Below are 18,981 nucleotides of genomic sequence, written 5' to 3' on the forward strand. Positions count from 1 at the left end.
GCTGAGAGGTGGCAAATGGAGTTTAACATTGACAAATGTAAAGTACTACATATGGGAAACAGCAACCCCAGAGCAACGTATCAACTCTGTGGTACTACACTGACAGTGGTAGAGAATGAAAAGGACCTGGGGGTAATTGTGCAAGCAGATATGAAGTTCTCTGAGCAGTGTAGATGGGCTGCAAGAGTAGCTCATGGTGTCTTGTCAATGATATACAGGAATTTTTCTAGCAGGGATAAGGAAGTGATTATTCCCTTGTATAAGGCAATGGTCAGGCCACACCTTGAGTACTGTATCCAGGTCTGGAGGCTTTATTTCAAGAAGGATGTAGAGCTGCTGGAACGAGTACAGAGAAGGGCAACAAGATTGGTGAGGGTGAACAAAGGGGTGCTCTTACCAAGAAAGGCTTAAGTTCTGCAAATTGCAGCACTTGGACAGTAGGCACCTGCAAGGTGATCTGATTGAGGTGTAAGGCCTTGAATGGGTTGAACAAGCTGAATTCTGATGGGATTCTTCCTCTTGCTCAGACTAAGAACCTGAGGTGGCACAGTTTCAAATTGAGGAAAGATAGTTGTAGAATAGATGTGCGGAAATTTGCCTTTAGCCAGCGGATAGTTGATTGGTGGAACAGGCTTCCATCTTTTGTTGTGGAAGCTAACAGCCTAAATAAATTTAAGGCTGAGCTGGACAGGCATTTGGAACAAATGGAGGGATGAAATGGGAGTGGTTTTTTTTTTTTTTTTTTTTTTTGTGCATAAGCTTGCTTTCTTGTATCGTATGCCTCTAATAATGCTAAATGCTAATGCTAATATATTTCGTGATTGGTTTCATAAAATATTTGTATCATATGTAAGATTACATTTGGCATCAAAAGGTTTACCACAATATGCAATGCTACCGATGGACAATGTGCCTACTCATTCCATCCATACACACGTATGTGATTTAAAAAGTGATTATGGTAAAATATCATGCCACTTTCTGTCAGCAAACACAACATCTCTCATTCAACTAATGGACCAAGGCATGATTGAGAGTATGAAACGTCGTTATCGCAAAATCTTTATTCAAAAACTTGTTTCGGCAGAAAATAAATTAGATTTGATAGAGTTTTGGAAAAGCTACACTATAAAAGACACAATTTTCAATGTTGCTGATGCCTGGAATGATGTTCCAGTTCAAACAATACAAAGAAGTTGTGGCCAGAAATATATTCAAATGATACAGAAACCATTCCAAAAGAAACTGAAATTTTGCAGTTATGTTCGAATGTTCCTGGTTTTAAAAATATTTCAATGGAGGAAGTAAATGATTGGCTGGATATGGACAAAATGGATATCGGATTCAAAATTTTAGACACCGATGAAACTGTGCAAAGAGATATGACAATTTCAGATGATTCAGAAACTGAAGAAGAAGAAATAGCTGCTACTAATGGAACAACAAACATAATTAGCCACTGTGAAGCTGAAACTATGTTGTCAAAGTCGAGGTACAAGAAGAAGCAAATGATAAACAAGTGTTACTTTTGCGTAAAATTCATAACATTGACTCCCAAAAGGCTCGAGGGGTAATGAAACAAAAGAAATTGACTTTTTTAGAAAAGAAATTTAATTATGTAATATTGTTTTCTTTTAAATTTATTTAATGACATTAGAGCAATGTTGTATTTATGTAATATTGTTTTCTTTTAAATTTTTTATGACGTTACTAGACCAATGTAAGTCAAAATATTAAAAAATAGGTATGTATGTAGATATCTGTACTATATTTTTTGATGACCCGGTAAAAAATAAATAATAATTAAAGTTTAATTAAATTTCATTAGGTTATGTATTATGCAATAAAATAAACAAGTTAGATGACTCGGTCTATTGTATGCATAATATTTTTGAGGTAAATATTCTATTATCTGTCTATTCGATTATCCATCATGATCTCGAGGGTACTTATCCTGTACCCTGGGTACGGGATATGTCATTGTTTTTTTTTTTTTTTTTTTATGTGAACCCCAAACACGAGAGGTATTAGAACCTATAGTATTTAGTACCGTGCTTGGGTTGGAGGTTGAGAAGACGAAAGAAGATATTTGTTGACATTGGACTTGAACTTCTGTAGATTGTAATTTTCAGGAAATACGTATGAAGGAAGGTTGTTCCAGAAAACGGCAGTTGAATGAATAAATGAGGAAGATGAAAAGTTGGTTCTGTGGGTTTGAAGTTGGACAGTAAATGGATGTTGGCTGGTGGCGGCACGTGTTCGGACTGTTTTGAAAGAGAGAGTGGGAATTATAGAAGCCAATTCAGAAGAACAGTGCCCATGGAAATATCTGTAGAAGAGGTATGCAGCAGAAACAGTACGTCTATGAGAAAGCGAGTGGAGAGACTCTGTTAGAGATGAATCATTAATTAACCTAACTGCCCTCTTCTGAATGGAATCAAGAAGCCTGAGAGAGGTTTTGGGGGCACCACCCCAGATGTGGGAACAATATTCCATGGCAGGGCGGATTTGTGATTTATACAGAGTGAGCAGTTGTTTGGAAGAAAAGTAACGCCGAGAGCGAAAGAGAAAACCAAGTTTTTTAGATGCAGAGGAAGCAATATTTGTAATGTTCTTGTGCCAAGAGAGATTAGAAGTCAGGGTAATCCCCAAAAGAGATATATCCTTTTGCCTAGAAATTGGAGTGTCACTAAAGATAAGCATAGGAGCAGAAGAATCCTTTTTGCGAGATATAAGACAAGACTGAGTTTTAGAAGGGTTGAAATCAACTAAGTTGTCTTTGCCCCACTGGAGAATTACCTGAAGATCGGCATTTAAGGAATTGGTAGCAGATTTTCGAGAAGTTGAAGCTGATTGAGCAGGGCAAGGTTTCTCAAAATGGAAAGTTGAATGCAATGTGCTATCATCGGCAAAACTATGGATAGGATTTCCAGTCAATGGAAGAAGGTCATTGATATACAAGAGGAAAAGAGTGGGGGAAAGAACTGAACCTTGGGGGACACCGGCATTAGTGGAAAAGTTAGAAGACAGAGAGCCATCTACCATCACCCTCAGTGAGCGATCAGAGAGAAAACTGGATAACCAATTACTAAAAACAGTTGGCAAACCATAAGATGGAAGCTTCTTTATGCCAAACACGATTGAAAGCCTTTGAGATGTCAAGAGCAACTACTTGTGTTTCACCGAACCTTTCCATTGAAGTAGTCCATATATGGGTAACATAAGCCAGAATATCACCAGTGGATCGACACTGACGGAATCCATACTGCCGACCGTTGATCAGACGGAAGGTTTCTAGGTAGTTTAAGAGTTGGCGGTTAATTGATTTCTCCATTACTTTAGAAAGAGTAGAAGTAATTGCAATGGGACGATAATTGGATGGGAGGGATTTGTCACCCTTTTTAGGAACTGGCTGGATATGAGCAAATTTCCAAGCAGAAGGAAAAACACCTTTGGAATAAGAAAGTGAAAAAAGGCGGCAAAGAATAGGAGTAAGTTCAGGAGCACAGATTTTGAGAACAAGTGGAGAAATACCATCAGGACCTGGAGCTTTCTTAGCATCAAGATTCATCAAAATCCTTCTGATCTCCTTTTGACGGAAGACCACAGGAGGCATTGAATGGACCGTGTTGGGAATGGTGGGAGGTGTTTTACCAAGTTCATTAATACATGAGCTGGAAGAAAAATGGGATGCTAGCAGGTCAGCTTTATCCTTGGCTGAAGTGACAACAGAACCATCTGGTTTGGACAGAGGTGGAAGCAGAGATGGGCAAAAGTTGCGGCCAATAGCTTTGGCAAGAGACCAGAATGCTCGGCTACCATTAGGGCAAGAAGCAAGTTTTCTACTCTTAGCCTGTTCAAACTCAAGTTTGGACTGATTAATAACTGCTTTACAATTGTTGCGAGCTTTGGTGTAGGCAGAAAATGAAACTGAAGAATTAGAAACAAGCCAATTACGATATGCAACATTCTTCTCTTGAACAGCCTTAGCACATTTATTGGAAAACCAAGGTTTAGATAAAGGACGAGATTTTAAAGTGGAGTGTGGGATAAAGGATTCCATTCCTGCAAGAATAATTTCACTGACACGATCTGAGCAAACGTTGACATCAGGAGTTTTGAAACAGTAATCCGACCAAGGAAAAGAAGAAAAGAAGTCTCGCAGATCATCCCATTTTGCATTCTTGTAATGCCAAACAACACGAGGTTGTGAATAGCCATGAGATAAAGGTTCCATTGGAGAAGAGACAATCACCAAGTTGTGATCTGAAGTGCCTAAAGGACCTCTCACTTCGACCGTGTACTTAGAAGGGTTGTTTGTGAGAAAAGGATCAAGCGTATTGGCTGTATGATTCGGATTGTCCGGTATTCTTGTAGGTAAATGAACAATCTGTGCTAGGTCATTAGTAATTGCAAAAGCCTCAGCATCTCGACCTGCTGGATTAGTGTGACCAGAAAACGGAAGCCAGCTGGAGTTGTGAACATTAAAATCACCAAGGAAAATTACCTCAATGTTAGGAAAGTTGGACTGGAGAAAGTCAAGTTGCAATGAGAGGAAGTCAAAGAGCTCCAAGTGATTAGTGGAGTTGGGAGAACGGTAGAGACAACAGATGAATTTTACACAATGAGGTAGAGAGATTTTAAGCCAGAGAAGATCAAAGAGAGGAGATTCCAAATTGCCAAGTCTCTGACAGGGAATATCAGAACGGACATATGCACAAGTACCACCTTTGAGGCGAAAGGAATCATACAGCGAATAATTTGGGCATCTGAGATGAGCAGTAGTTGAATCAACTGATAACTGAGATTGTCAGAAAAAGTACATGGGGTTTGGAAGACTGCAAGTGGAAATGGACATCGTTGAGATTAGAATTGAGACCACGTATATTTGTGAAATGAATTAGGAAGTCCTTGGGAGGTTTAGATCTTTTCGCAGATAAGCTTGTTCTATTAGTTTGACAATTCATGGTGTATTCAATAGTAAGAAAAAGTGGGTGGGACATGCTGTATGAAGTAATGAAATTTTTGGATATGGCGTACATGTGGTAAGAATATACCCAGATCCTTGACATTACGTGGCCTCGACAATGCTCCCCGCATACACACTACTCGGACTCCCTCCAGTCACTATCTGGCAGAGTAGAGGTAGCAAGATTATACACTAGCTGATCCGGAAGCCTCCTAGAGAGTTACCAATAGGTTCGGTCCGGTGTACTAACTAGCGGCCGGCCTGCGAAAACCGTTTTAGAGCTGTACCCTCGAAATGTAAGGAATATTGGATCTCGCCACGACGTTCATCATAACCTCAAAAGTCATCAATCATACTGCATGATGGAAGAGATAGGGAAGGGTTGACCGGAACTTAGCTCTAGAGACTAAACATGGGTTCCACCACTTCAAGCCTCCAATAAGCAAAGTGGTGGTATTTCACCGGTTGATGAGAGTCATCTACCATCTAGTACTGCCTGGTAACATAGAGGGGCGGCATTCCTCCATGTGGTGTGGGCGCCACACCTCGACCCCTGCTTACGTTGGTTCACACCTGGGTGGTCACCCACCATGTGCTTGTGCATGGAGGTTATACCCAGGATTACTAACAGTCCCACCATCGTGAAGGTGCAAGCAGAGGATTTGGCTGTCACAGACTGTCCGGACTTCGCCGAAATTGGGTCCACTTGACTTGAGTGTCACCCGAATATCAGTTCCATCAGCGTTTTAGACTCCCAGGTAGCAAGTACAGCTTGTCTGGCATATCTGAGAGAATGTCTGTGACAACCTCAAGGACCAAGTTGTTATTTGGTTTTTAGGAGCATTAGCAACTAAGGCCATATTGCTCCGGGGATATGTGGTGGTCATTCTCTGACCTTTCCGCATCCTCCGTATTCGGTGGTGACAGGCTCAAGTCCCAGTCTAATCAATAAGTGTGTGGTATGCACTGCTTCTCCTTCCCACCTGGCTATGGAGGCGCCGGGTACAGGATAAGTACCCATCATGATCTGGAGGGTACGTATCCCGTACGATCCACCAGGGTACTTATCCCGTACCCTGGCGGATAATTGAAGTTCTACTGTATTAGCAGTGGCAAGTAATGCAGGGAAACAAGCTTACTTCATCAGTCAGCCTCCCCCTCATCTGTCCATGTTCTCTAACAGCACAGTTCAACAAGTATTTTTTTATCAGAAAATAAGGTCAAGATAGTGCTTTGTATGCTGATTCCAAGACTGTTTCAATTTTCTTCTAGTAAGTTTAGTTTTTGTGAAGAGATTGATTATACTACTCACATCTATTCAGCCAACTTACATGAAAATAATTATTATTGTTTTTATTTCTTTATTATTATTGTTTATATATTTATATTTAGTGTTTGAATATATCTATATCCTTGTTATTTCATAATTTAATTATCTGATTATAAATTGTTTCAGGTAAGATTTGGCAAATTGCAAAAAAACACATTCAGTGTCATGCCTTGAAAGTCTAAAAATCAACCCATCAAGTTCTGCTATCTGCAGCTCTTTCCTAACTAAATCACAATGATATATATTTAAGAGAGATATTTAGAAAATTTATCAGTTATACTTTGGCTGTCCCCTAAGTGACCAGAATAAAGCATGGGCATCACATTATTTTTACTGATGATTTGGATGGATTACATGACTGACTGAACAAAAAGAAAAAGTTAATGCTATTTCCCATACCCATAAAAGTAACAATTACCACAATGGTATTTGTTACTTTTGTAATGCAAATGTAACTGGTTTCTCAGTGAAGAATAAGCAAATGATTGTGTGTATTTTAGTGCAATTGCATCATTTATTGCAGCAAATGATTGTTTATCCAAATCTGGATTCAGCAATGAGTCAATATGAGATCAGTATGCAAATTCTGATACCTCCATAGCCTTCTATTGAGTGCTAGCACAAATAATTTGAACCAACACTCATATATGAAGTGAATTTTTTTTGTTGCTATTGTTTAAATAAAATTTTCAAAAAATGCCAGATTTTTGAATGCTGGTTATATATTTCTAGCGCACAGGTGGGGGGGGGAACTTTATATTACACTTTTTTTTTATTTATTTTTAATTTTGTTAGGTCTCTTAAAATTTGTTTGAATATTAGTTTAGAATAAGAAAAATATTTAAGATTAATATTAGAAAATATGACATACCTCAAAACTTATACTTTCGATATAACTGCCACTATACTCTGAACCATCTGCTAAAGTGGCTCCATAGGGCCCAACTGAACCAGCTATCAGAAGATTACCTGATGAACAAAATAAATAAAAGATTTCTTTTCTATATAGATCCAGGCATACTGTCATTTGAAATTTAAAAGGTTTTAAAATAATAAAATACGTATATATATATATATATATACACACACACATACAGATATGATAATGATAATATTACAAACAGAGGTAAAGAAATACTTTCCAGATTTCCTTAGTACTTTTAAGGAGTTTTATAAGGATTTTGAAGAATAATATTATAATAAATTTAACATATAATAGAATAATTCAGTTAAAGCTGGAATTATAATGGGATTAAATTGGAATTATACTTGGAGAGAATCATTTTGGAGAAGTCTTCACACTAGAATTAAAGATAGTGATAAAAAAAAATTATATCATTAGATGAACTTGGTTTTAAATTTTTTTAAATTAAAATGATTCTGGGTGAGGAACAAACCTCTGTGTGTGTGTGAGAGAGAGAGAGAGAGAGAGATATTTGATCATTAATTCCACTGCAAAAGTATTATGGTAAATTAACACACAAAAATAATTTGTTTAAATTTTTATGTTCAGAATAATGATCAACTTTTGTAAAGTAAGATTTTTTTTTTTTTTTTGGCTGGTGCAGCAAAAGCCTCAGGCTTCCTTGCACCATATAATAATAATAATAATGAATTACTTATACTAATAAGCTGTTATGAATGACTGAAAACTTTTTTCTTTGCTAGCAATACTGTAACTCACTCTAATCATACATAAACTACAAAATTAACAAAGATGATAACTATTCCCAACTTAAGTACTTCCACAATATGATTTTCAAAAACCAAATTTTGCTGTTTATTACACACATATGAATTGATATATTCACAACTGTTTTATGAGCACTGCAAAATTAAAATATGTTTCTAATGAAAGTAGACATTTAAAAAATAACTTTAAAAATAAACTTTCATAAAATAAGTTATAATGAATGAACAATTCTGATTCATTTTTTTTCTTGGTCACAAAAACTTTTATAACTTAGGTTGCATTAAGAATATAATGCATATAAGCCCAGTTATCTGGGACTGAGAGAAAAGGGTTGAATAAGTATTACTCTTATACTTTACAATAAAATACCAAATGTAAAATTAAACTTCTTAGTCACAGGAAATGTATACACTATATATAATTTTATTTGGTTTAATTTTAAAATACAATTCTTTTCCCATGTCTTTCTTATGACTGAAAACATATCGTCAATTGTACCATTTATACCATAAGTTGTTGAAGAACCAAGACAACAGTCTTTCATAAGCACATTACAATCTTCACCTTTTTCTAATCTACAAATATCCACTTTCTGTTTTAAGATCAACATAACACCCATGTTTTTCACCAACTTTCTGATCTTTTTTGAATATTATACTGGATGGAGGGTTAAGGATATAATGATATAAACACACTTTATACCATTTACATTGGCTGATGTAACCAGTACTTTAATGGCAACAGCTGGGCAAAGAAAAACTGAGAGTGATTCCGCTGGTCACTTTCAATGTAATTGTAAACATTATATAGGGTATTTACCAGCTTTATAGAAAAATTTTTTAGGTTAATTTTTTAAAATAAATTGTCTTGTAAGAATTTTTGGCAAAGGTAAAGAAAGCCAACATGAGAACCATAAGAAACTTACTGGACAAACAGGTTTGCCGCTACCGCAGTTTCTCCCTGCATTCTCAGAAAACAGATGGTGCATGTTATTGATATCGGCAGTAGAAGTCGAGAACGATATACTGATTAACATGTAGGTGTGACAGACGATAATATCATAGTAATAATGTCAGCAATAATGATAACATCAATAATATTCATTGATGTTACGACATGTATATATATAAATATATATATAGAGAATCTTTCTTTCTTTTCCTATTATTTCCTAATCTAACCTTTAAGGTTAGATTAGGAAATATAAATATAAATAAATATTTCCTTACCTAACCTTTAAAGGCTAGGTAAGGAAACCTTTTCCTATTATTTCCTAACCTAAAATTTAAGGTCGGGTTATGAAATATAACAAAAAATAAAGAAACCTTTCCTTTTTTCATAACCTATCCTTTAAGGGTAGGTTAGGAAACCTAAACTCAAAAAAGTACAAAAAAATTAATAATATATTTTTTTTAATAGCAAAAACACTCATGAACTCCAATAATCTGCTTGAGAAAATGAGAAAAACTAATCATTTCATCGTCTGTCATGCTTACGTGTCAATCAATATATTGTTTTCTACTTCTACTGCCACTACTGATAACACACACCGTCTGTTTGCTGAGAATGCAGGGAGAAACTGCGGTAGCGGCATACCAGTTTGTCCGGTAAGTTTCCAGCAGTTTTCCATGGTTCTTGTGTTGGCTTTCTTTACCTTAGCCGAATTTTTGTTTTCGTTTTTATTTAATGCATTTCTGTAATGTTTAATTAATTCCCAGTCTCTTTGCCACTGGGCAGATAGGTATAACAGAAATCTCTTTGAATCCATGAGCAAGGAAGAAGCCCTTAAGGAGACAAAAATTCAATTTCCCACCAATACACGGACCCGTGGTTGACTTAATTGGGTTATAGAAGTGTATTCCAGGATAAGGAGATTCCTACATAGCTAGGATAGAATTTTTCTGGGCTGGTCATCCCACAGATTCAGAGATTTTGTACCAGTCCTGAAATGCTACAAATGTTTTGGTTATGGGCACACCTCTGCTAAGTGTCTTAAAAAACAGCCAATGTGTGGGCATTGTGCTGAGGCAGGGAATCTCTACAAGGACTGTCCCAACAAAGCCTCACCTCCTAAATGCTCAAATTACAAAGCAATTAACAAACCATACGATCACTCTGTGTGGGATGGAGCGTGCCTTGTATATAGAAGAGCAGCAACTATAGTATGCAATAAGACTAACTATGGAAAATAGAATGCTCAACCCCCCTCTCCCAGACTTTGTATAGCCCAGATCAATGGCCAAAAATCCATCTCAGTGGCAACACAGCTTCATCCTCTAATGGACGAGTTGAATCAAGATATTCTTCTCCTTCAGGAATCCTACTGCGTCCGTAGAAGGGTTTCTGGTTACCCCCTGGCTTTCAGGAAAATCCAGACGAGAAACCAACTGTGCCTCGCTGCTATCATCATCCGCAATCCAGACCTAGTAGTAACATAGATAGAATCACTTCGCACTTCCCACCTAGCTGGGGCTACAATAGAAGGCAGCTTCAGCCGTATTGCGGTCTTAACAGCATACTTCCAATTTGGTACTGATATCCTCCCACACATAGCTCGACTGGAACAAGCTCTTGACCTCCTGGAGAACACTGATGTCATTATAGCAGCAGATTTTTATGCCCGGTCGACACAATGGTTCAGCATCTCTACCGACACAAGAGGAGGTACATTAGATGAATTCATTGCCTCACACGGCCTTGAACTCATCAACAGACCTAGACAACCAACCATCTACTCTTTGGGAACTGGAGAGTCTAACCTGGACATCACACTGACTACTACTTCTCTTCGCAATAGACTCCTTCAATGGCAGGTGCATGACACAGCCACCACTAACGACCATCGCCTCTCATCACCTACATTGTCACCAATTCTGCCGTCCCTCGTCAAGTGTCTATCCAAGATATTGCAAGTTCTCTACTAAAACAGCGAACTGGGACCGGTTTGACAATGTGATTCAAGATGTTCTTCAAGACCCAGCTAGCAACTCCTACCAATCAATGAACAGTGTGCAGAAAACAGACTTTGTGTGGAGAGTCTGCTTCTCAAAGCTTCGAGGCTTCCATGAAAAAATGTTTCCAGGAACCCAAGATCTGTACCATGGTGGTCACAGGAACTCACTAACATGCGCAATTCTCTGAAGCACGCTTGCAAAGAGTACCAACGCAAGTGCAGAACTGAAACTGCTCAAATCGTAGAACGGTATAGAGACCGATTCAAAGCAGTCCACCGTGAATATACTAACAAAATTTACCATGCCAAGCAGAGTTCCTGGCATTTCCTTGTCGAGACTGAGGGGAACTGGAATCTGTGGGGTTTAGTCCACAAACTCGTGAGGAATAAGCTGGGATCCATAGATGTCATAAACTCTGTCCACTCTGATGACTACACACTGGGAAGATACAATCAACCGGATTCTGGATGAACTAATATATCAGGACAACTCTGACACTGACATCCGCAGGAATATTGCAGCACAAAATTCCAGCTGGAAGCTGGAATTTTATGCTGCAATTATGGAGGAAGTCGATGCAGCAATTAAATAAATTGGTCTGGATTTTATTGAAGGTGAGATTGTGCAACGTCTCTGGGCCATAGCTCCAATGATGCTTCTTCAGCTCTTCAACACCTGTCTGAGTGAGGGCAACTTTCCATCATGGAAGCATGCTAACCTGAGACTCTTACCTAAGAATCCCGCAGGTACCTCCAAAGCATACAGCCCGACTGCACTGCTTCCCATTCTCGGCAAGGTTTTTGAGAGACTGCTGCTCTCCCGCTTCCAACACTAATATGAAGCCAATGGTTTGGCATTCTTGCTTCAATTTGGATTCAAACAAGGGTGCTCCACAATTGATGCTCTATCTAAAACCCTCAAAGTGGCAGAACAGTCGGATGCAACTTATGTATTGGCAATCTTCATTGACTTAAAAGGAGCTTTTGACACAGTGTGGTGGCTGGGCATTCTTCAGAGGGCCAGAGTCTCTAACTGTACCTGGAATTTCTACCACTGCCTCAAAAGCTACTTCTCTAACCGCAAGGTCAGCATCAAAACAAAATATCACTGCATCACCCGACATCTAACTCGAGGCTGACCCCAGGGCTCCATCCTGGGGCCAGCTGTCTGGAATATGATACTCGATGACTGGCACCTGAGGTTTTTGTCTATTTGGTTTTTAGGAGCATTAGCAACTAAAGCCATATTGCTCTGGGGATATGCAGTGGTTATTCCCTGACCTTTCCGCATCCTCCGTATTTGGTGGTCAAGGGCTCAAACCCCGGTCTAATCAAGAAGCGTGTGCTATGCACTGCTGCTCCTGCCCACCTGGCGGGGAGGCGGCCGGCTCCTGAGGGACCACACCCACACACTGCTCAGCTTTCTTATGCCAATGACATGGTTATCATCATCAAGGGCCCCCACCCGCACCACCATAGAAACCCAGGATGCAGTCATTCTCTCTGCTCTGTCTGTATGGGCCACGGAAAATAAACTCTCAGTCTCCACTGAGAAGAGCAAAACCCTCCTATAGAAAGGCAAACTGGACTTCTCCAGACCTCCTATCATACGTTTTAATAGCCGCCCATTGAAAAACTACCGATCGGTGAAATACCTAGGAGTAATTTTGGATGACCGGAGAACTTTCATCCCCCATATCCAAGCTATCCAAGAAAAGATAAAAATTTATATCACTATGTTAGCAAGCTTTACCTGCAAGGACTGGGGTCTTAAAGGACCAACTCAACGCCTTCTATATTCAGCATTATGTTCTTTCAGCTTCTATAGCAGTATATTCAGCTTCTATATTCAGCTGCAGTATGGTACTTTTCCTCACTGACTGGCTTTGACATAGTGCATGCAAAATGTCAAATTCAGCAAATTCAACGACTTATGCCACTACAAATGACCTGCGCATGTAGAACGACATCAACTGCCGCCCTACAGGTACTAACAGGCTGCCTCCCCTTGGACCTCCATATAATTTTTATCGGACTCTCTCATGCTATTAAGAAGAATAAGGAAGCAGAATTCATCGCTATTCAAACCCATACCGATATCAAACAGGAACATAAACGTGTGTGGCTAGAATTGATAAACCTATGGCAAACCCTCTGGAATAACTCCACAACTGGTGCAACTACTAAACTTTTCCTTCCTGAGGTAACCTACATCAACAAACAACGTTCCACTTGGTTCTTCCCTAACATCTATGCTTCCTTCCTATTAACTGGCCACGAAGAACATGAAGACTGGGACCACGTGATGCACTCATACTTAGACCTAAGAACTCAACTACTCCTAGATCTCCACACTACATCACTTCAGCCAGAAACCAAGTTATTGGAATCTAACGATGCCTTCCGTGCACTGACAAGTTATGCCAACGAGGTCTTTCATTGTCACTGGCATCACCTGCAACTCCCTAACACTACTCCTGGATAGCCTTCTCCACACAGCAACTGATACCCAGCACCGGAAACTACCAGTCATGAAACTGCAAATTGCGGCCAGCCCTGTCAATGCCGCTCCATGATTCTCCATTGTGATGATCCCGGACTCTTTAATTTAAACTTTACCTGTTCTCTTCTCCCTACCCACAGCCCTCCAGAACTCTCACAACTGCACCTAGCACTCTTCCTGTTCCTTTCGCCTGGGGAATTGCCTACGCTCTGTTATCCCCCGCTGTCTTCTACTTTTCTGTTTCTTCTCTGCTCTTTCCTTGGCCCTCCCCACTCCCGCTCCTGCAGGAGTGTGAATGGCCCATCAGATGACTTTTAACTCCCTGGTCGGGCTCCTTATGCCAGTGCACGGATGCTGGGAAGCTCCTTCCTGGTGATCGCGCCTCCCAGTAATGAAGAGGCCAGTCAAACAACACACTACTCACACAACCCACACTGACTGGCTTTGCAATATTAGCAGAGTACTTAATGCAGATTAGGAGAAACCATGGGAACCGCATAACAATAACACTATGTCCACTATGGGCAGATAGGTGGTGACACAACTATTTGTTTTTTAATATATGAATCCTTCATAAGCACATTACAGGAGAGTGGATTGAAAAGTAATGCCACTTAGCTCATAACCTCAGCAGTAAATAGCATAGAAACTCTCAACGTAGCCAACAGCTTCAAGTTAGTGAGCAGCAATATTTGTGTGTAGTTGTCTATTTACATGTTACACTAGGTGCCTCCATAGCCAGGTGGGCAAGAGCAGCAGTGCGTAGCACAAGCTTCTTGATTAGACCGGGGTTCGAGCCCGTGACCACCAAATACGGAAAGGTCAGGGAATGACCACCGCATATCCCCGGAGCAATATGGCCTTAGTTGCTAATGCTCCTAAAAACCAAATAACAAACAAACATGTTATACTGTTTTAAATGGAAGCATCTTTAACATGGTTCAAATTTTGGCTAAAATGTTAGACCTGGTGAGGTCTAACAAAGAAAGCCAAGTTGATTCCTTTTGTGGCAACAAGGTGATGGCATCTGTTTTTTTTTTTGTTTTTTTTGGAATGCTGATGGAGTGTTACTAGTGGATTACCTTCAGTAAGGCCAGACAGTCACAGGGGCATATTACACAGACCTTTTGAGGAGTTTGCATGAAAACATCAAAGACAAATGCTTAGGATGAGGAAAACTTGAAGGAGTCTTGTTCCACCCCGACAATGCACCTGCTTGTGAGTCTGTCATTATCATGGCTACACTGAAATGCAATGTATGAGTGTGGCTTTGAAATCTTGGATCATCCACAATACTGACCAGATCTAGCATCACACTTTCACCTATTTCCTAGTTTGAAAAAATACCTGGCTGGCATCCATTTTTCAACTGACATGACGTATTACTGCAGAGGATGCATTCCTGGAGGCCGAAGAGAAAACTTTCTTTTCAGCAGGTATAAATGTATTGCAACAATGGTGGAAAAAATATACTGATTCCAAAGGGGACTATGTTGAAAAGTAACATGCTACCAGACTCCTCAAACAAACCCTTCATACTTAGGCCACAAACTTTTTAAATGCCCCTCGTACTTTCATGAAAGGATGTAGAATGTCTATGGTGAATTCTCTACATCATATTTTTCAAGTTAAAATTCTATGCTAAGCAATTAAAAAGTTCTTGTTCTTCAGAATTTTTTGTGCCTGAAGTTGTTACGAATCAATTCCTATGGTTCTCTAGCTCATATGGTTTGTAACATATTACATCTCTATAAGTGTACATTTATGGGTCAATCTATACATTGTATAGGCTAACAAAACTAGAATAACTTGCATAAAACAACCCTTCTTCCTCCACCTTGAGAACTAACTACAATGTTGTCTATGTGAAGAGGCTTTAAACTTTTCAGAATACATTTGTATATATGTTTTACATGTGTAGGCACATAGGAGTAACACAATATATACGTTTTTCAAGTATATTTCAAATGATGTGTCTGTTTATGTACGAATTGTCTTTAAATTCTCCAGTAACTGCTGACATCTTTTATCTATGTATCTAAGTAACTGTAGACATAATTTATAATAGACTGCAAAGTGAAAAATCAGAGGAGGAGAAAGAGATCATGCCTACAAGACATTGTCAGATTTTGGCTTACAAAAGCAGAAATTCTCTGGAATTCAGATCAAAAAGTTGATGAAATTGAATCAAATGGTATGTAAATAAATACAGATGAAAGTATTACATCAAAAACATAAAAAGAAGAAACGAGGAGTTTTTTAAAAATTATGATTTGACTTCTGCTATAATTTCACTCCAATGTTGGGCAACCAAGTCAAAAATAGAAAAAATTTAATTTTTAAGAGCATTTTTGTACAAATTTTGATTTTTATGAATTGTCAAAATTTCATGAAGAAACACTCCACAAAGTTGGCTTCTTTTGGGAAACATTACACAGGGCCAATATGCTTTCAGGAAACTTGTTTCAGAAGAGTTAAAGAATTTCTCTAGTTTCAAATGGGATTTGAATTTACCCCTCTCCAAATAAATCACAAGAGGTAAAACTAATATACCATCAGAGAAGACATAAATCAAAAGGAGTTAAGGACCATTCAAAACAGAATTGGAGGACTGAAAGTGATCCTTATTATGCATGACCTATGAAGGCATCTCTAGACATTTCTGAAAAAAACTGAACAGTTGTTGGCCCTTCATAATAAGAATGAAAGTAGCTACTCTGCCTGAAAGTTTCACTAATCTGAGTGAGTTTCTAAGACTTTGAATGGATTGAGCAAGCTCAATGCTGACAGCATTTTTCCTCTTGCTCAGACTACACACATGAGAGGGCATAAATTCAAATTGAGGAAGGATGGGTGCAGAAGTTTGTCTTCAGCCAGTGAGTGGTTGCTCGTGGGAATAAACTTCCATCTATTATTTTGGAAGTGGATAGTGTGAACAAATTCAAGGAAGAACTAGACAAACTATTGGAGGGAAAGGACTAGTGACGTGGGAAGTTTTTTTTTCTAGGCTAATGCTTTATAAACTTTCTTTCTTGCATCATTTGCCAACACTAATATTAAACTTATAGATGAGCTGAGCCCAGTGCCCCGGTCATGTTGTTTCTAAGTCAAAATTTCCTCTTCACTCATAATCATTGACATGAATTTAATAAAGAATGTGTTATTATCAAATTTATGAGCTGTGCTAGCAAAGGAGCTTTTTGCACAGAATTCATGATTTGCAAAAAGCTACCACTTTGTGTTATGGTATAGTGCCACAATAAAATCTTTATGTGAAACCAACAAAGAAAAATGTTAAGGGAAATCTGACAAACAAGATTTTCTTTCCACAGTGACAACTGGGTCAATTAGTCATGCAAAGTTCAATCCTCAAAGTTCATTTTAGTGTTCCAGAATGCCACTTAAAGGAAGTTAATTATGCAGCCTATGATTGCTGGCTCATAAATATCTAGTTGAATTGTAGTATGCTATAACTGAAAATGATTTAATGACTACAGATCAGATTTTTAACACGAACTTATATCCCTCAATTTTATTTTGAAAATAACTATGTGAACTCAGAACACATGCTTATCAAGAACTTTCAATCTCTTTGTATTTATAATCAAATAAGCTCGTGAATAATGTTTCACATGTTTAAGTTATTACTTTGAAAGCAGTTAAACTTGATATCTTATATATCACCTTATTTTAACCCAGTTTTATATGTGAAGCTATAGTATATTGTAGTATTGTTGCCTTGGACAATTCATACACATTTCGTGTACACTGTTATATGAAACTTGTAAATGTGATTAGGGCTTACATGAAGAGAAGAAAAAAAACAATGTTTTAATTAAACATGAGAAAAGAATGATAAATATGTAGTTTTAAAATGTAAAAATATGAAGTTTCTTATAAAAAAAAGTTGATTCCTATCAACTTTTATATATATAGTGCTTATTTTAGTAAACCACGGTTCATTAAGTAAATGTTATAAACTGTACAGGGGACTGTTAAAAAAAAACAAAAAAAAACATAATGAAGAATTTACCACTATTTGGTTATGCACTCTCTTTTTCTCTTTCCCCCCAACCATTTGGAAGTTGTTTTTGTTTTTAGGATGTATCATTATTTAAATAATGCTATCTGTAGGAACTGTTAATATTTTATTTCTTCAATTTAAAGCCTATAACTGGACTTTAATGGAACTTCTCTCATTATAGTGGGAAACTGTGGCCTACACATTGAGTGCATGTGGAATTCAATTTTTTTTTAATTGCGGTGACATTACATGTTTGTATATATTTTACTAGTGTGTGTGTGTGTGTGTGTGTGTATATATATATATATATATATATATATATATATATATATATATACTTAATTGCTAATTTTATGATTAATTGAAAAGGCCTCTGGAGTCAGGAACTATGTAATTCATTTGTAATGCTACTAAACAACACTGACTCGAATCTATAAAATGCCTTTATTATGATAATATAAAATAAAATACATGCATACTGTTCGTTTAATTCTATATTAAAATATTAAAACAAAATAAAATAAAATAAATGTTGTATAACAAGAATAAAATACAATAAAATATATAAAATTAAAAGCGATAAAAGTTGTTTAAAATCACTAGAACCACTAACACAGGAGCTTTCGGCAGCAGTGGCCACCATCAGCTATATTGGTTGCAGGATGACCAACAATCTATAGGTACCACATACATCTCAGCAGGTCTGCATCATGAACTATGGTGTCTGTGCACGGTTCAGTGGTTCTAGTGATTTTAAACAACTTTTATCGCTTTTAATTTTATATATTTTATTGTATTTTCTTGTTATACAACATTTATTTTATTTTATTTTGTTTTAATATTTTAATATACAATTATATGAACAGTACACATGTATCTTATTTTATTTTATATTATCATAATAAAGATGTTTTATAGATTCGAGTCAGTGTTATTTAGTAGCATTACAGATGAATTGCTAATTTTATGTTTTATGTGCTATAAAGGAATAAACTTTTAATTTTCAGGTTGGTGTTGTAGTTGTAGATATATGGCATTAATGCTATTGTAATAGTTATCAATTAAACATTATATGCACATTAATTGATTAGGGTATGATTCTATGTATTTATGGATTTGTGTTTGTCGTGTAATTTATATTTTGGATGAAAGGCATTTCAGGCATTAAGTCTTAACAGTGCTGTAGCAATTTGGTGTGCTAGCAGCAGTCGGTTCATCTATTTTTTTTTTTTTTGTGTAAAGAACTATGTTGAAAATTAAAATAAGATAAATTTACAGGATTATAAAAAGAAATAATAAAAGGTTAGGGGAAACTGAAAAAGGAAAAATTGCATTCATTCACTTGGCCATCTCTCTGCTACTTCATCAGGGACTTTGAGTGGACAGATAGCCATATTAAATGAATGTCTCATGCATACTCATTTCTGTAGTCCCAATAACAGTTTTACTATGCTTCATTACCTATTTTTAGTTTTGTGTATTCTAATTATAATAACATATGTGACTGAA

General features: G+C 37.5%; 1 protein-coding gene across 4 annotated transcripts in view; it reads right to left on the minus strand.

The window, feature by feature from the left end:
- The window catches only part of LOC150080843 (uncharacterized), a 133,918-nt gene that overhangs the window by 70,197 nt on the left and 44,740 nt on the right, over positions 1–18,981 (minus strand). For all 4 annotated transcript variants that reach the window (XM_090381964.1, XM_090381960.1, XM_090381962.1 and 1 more), the window contains exon 5: positions 7,171–7,268. In XM_090381964.1, the coding sequence (XP_090238090.1) occupies positions 7,171–7,268 (98 nt within the window). The remainder of the gene's footprint in view (positions 1–7,170; positions 7,269–18,981) is intronic.

This window comes from Mastigoproctus giganteus, chromosome 9 (genome assembly GCF_048544385.1).
Source record: "Mastigoproctus giganteus isolate SK-2022 chromosome 9, ASM4854438v1, whole genome shotgun sequence".
NCBI lineage: Eukaryota > Metazoa > Arthropoda > Arachnida > Uropygi > Thelyphonidae > Mastigoproctus > Mastigoproctus giganteus.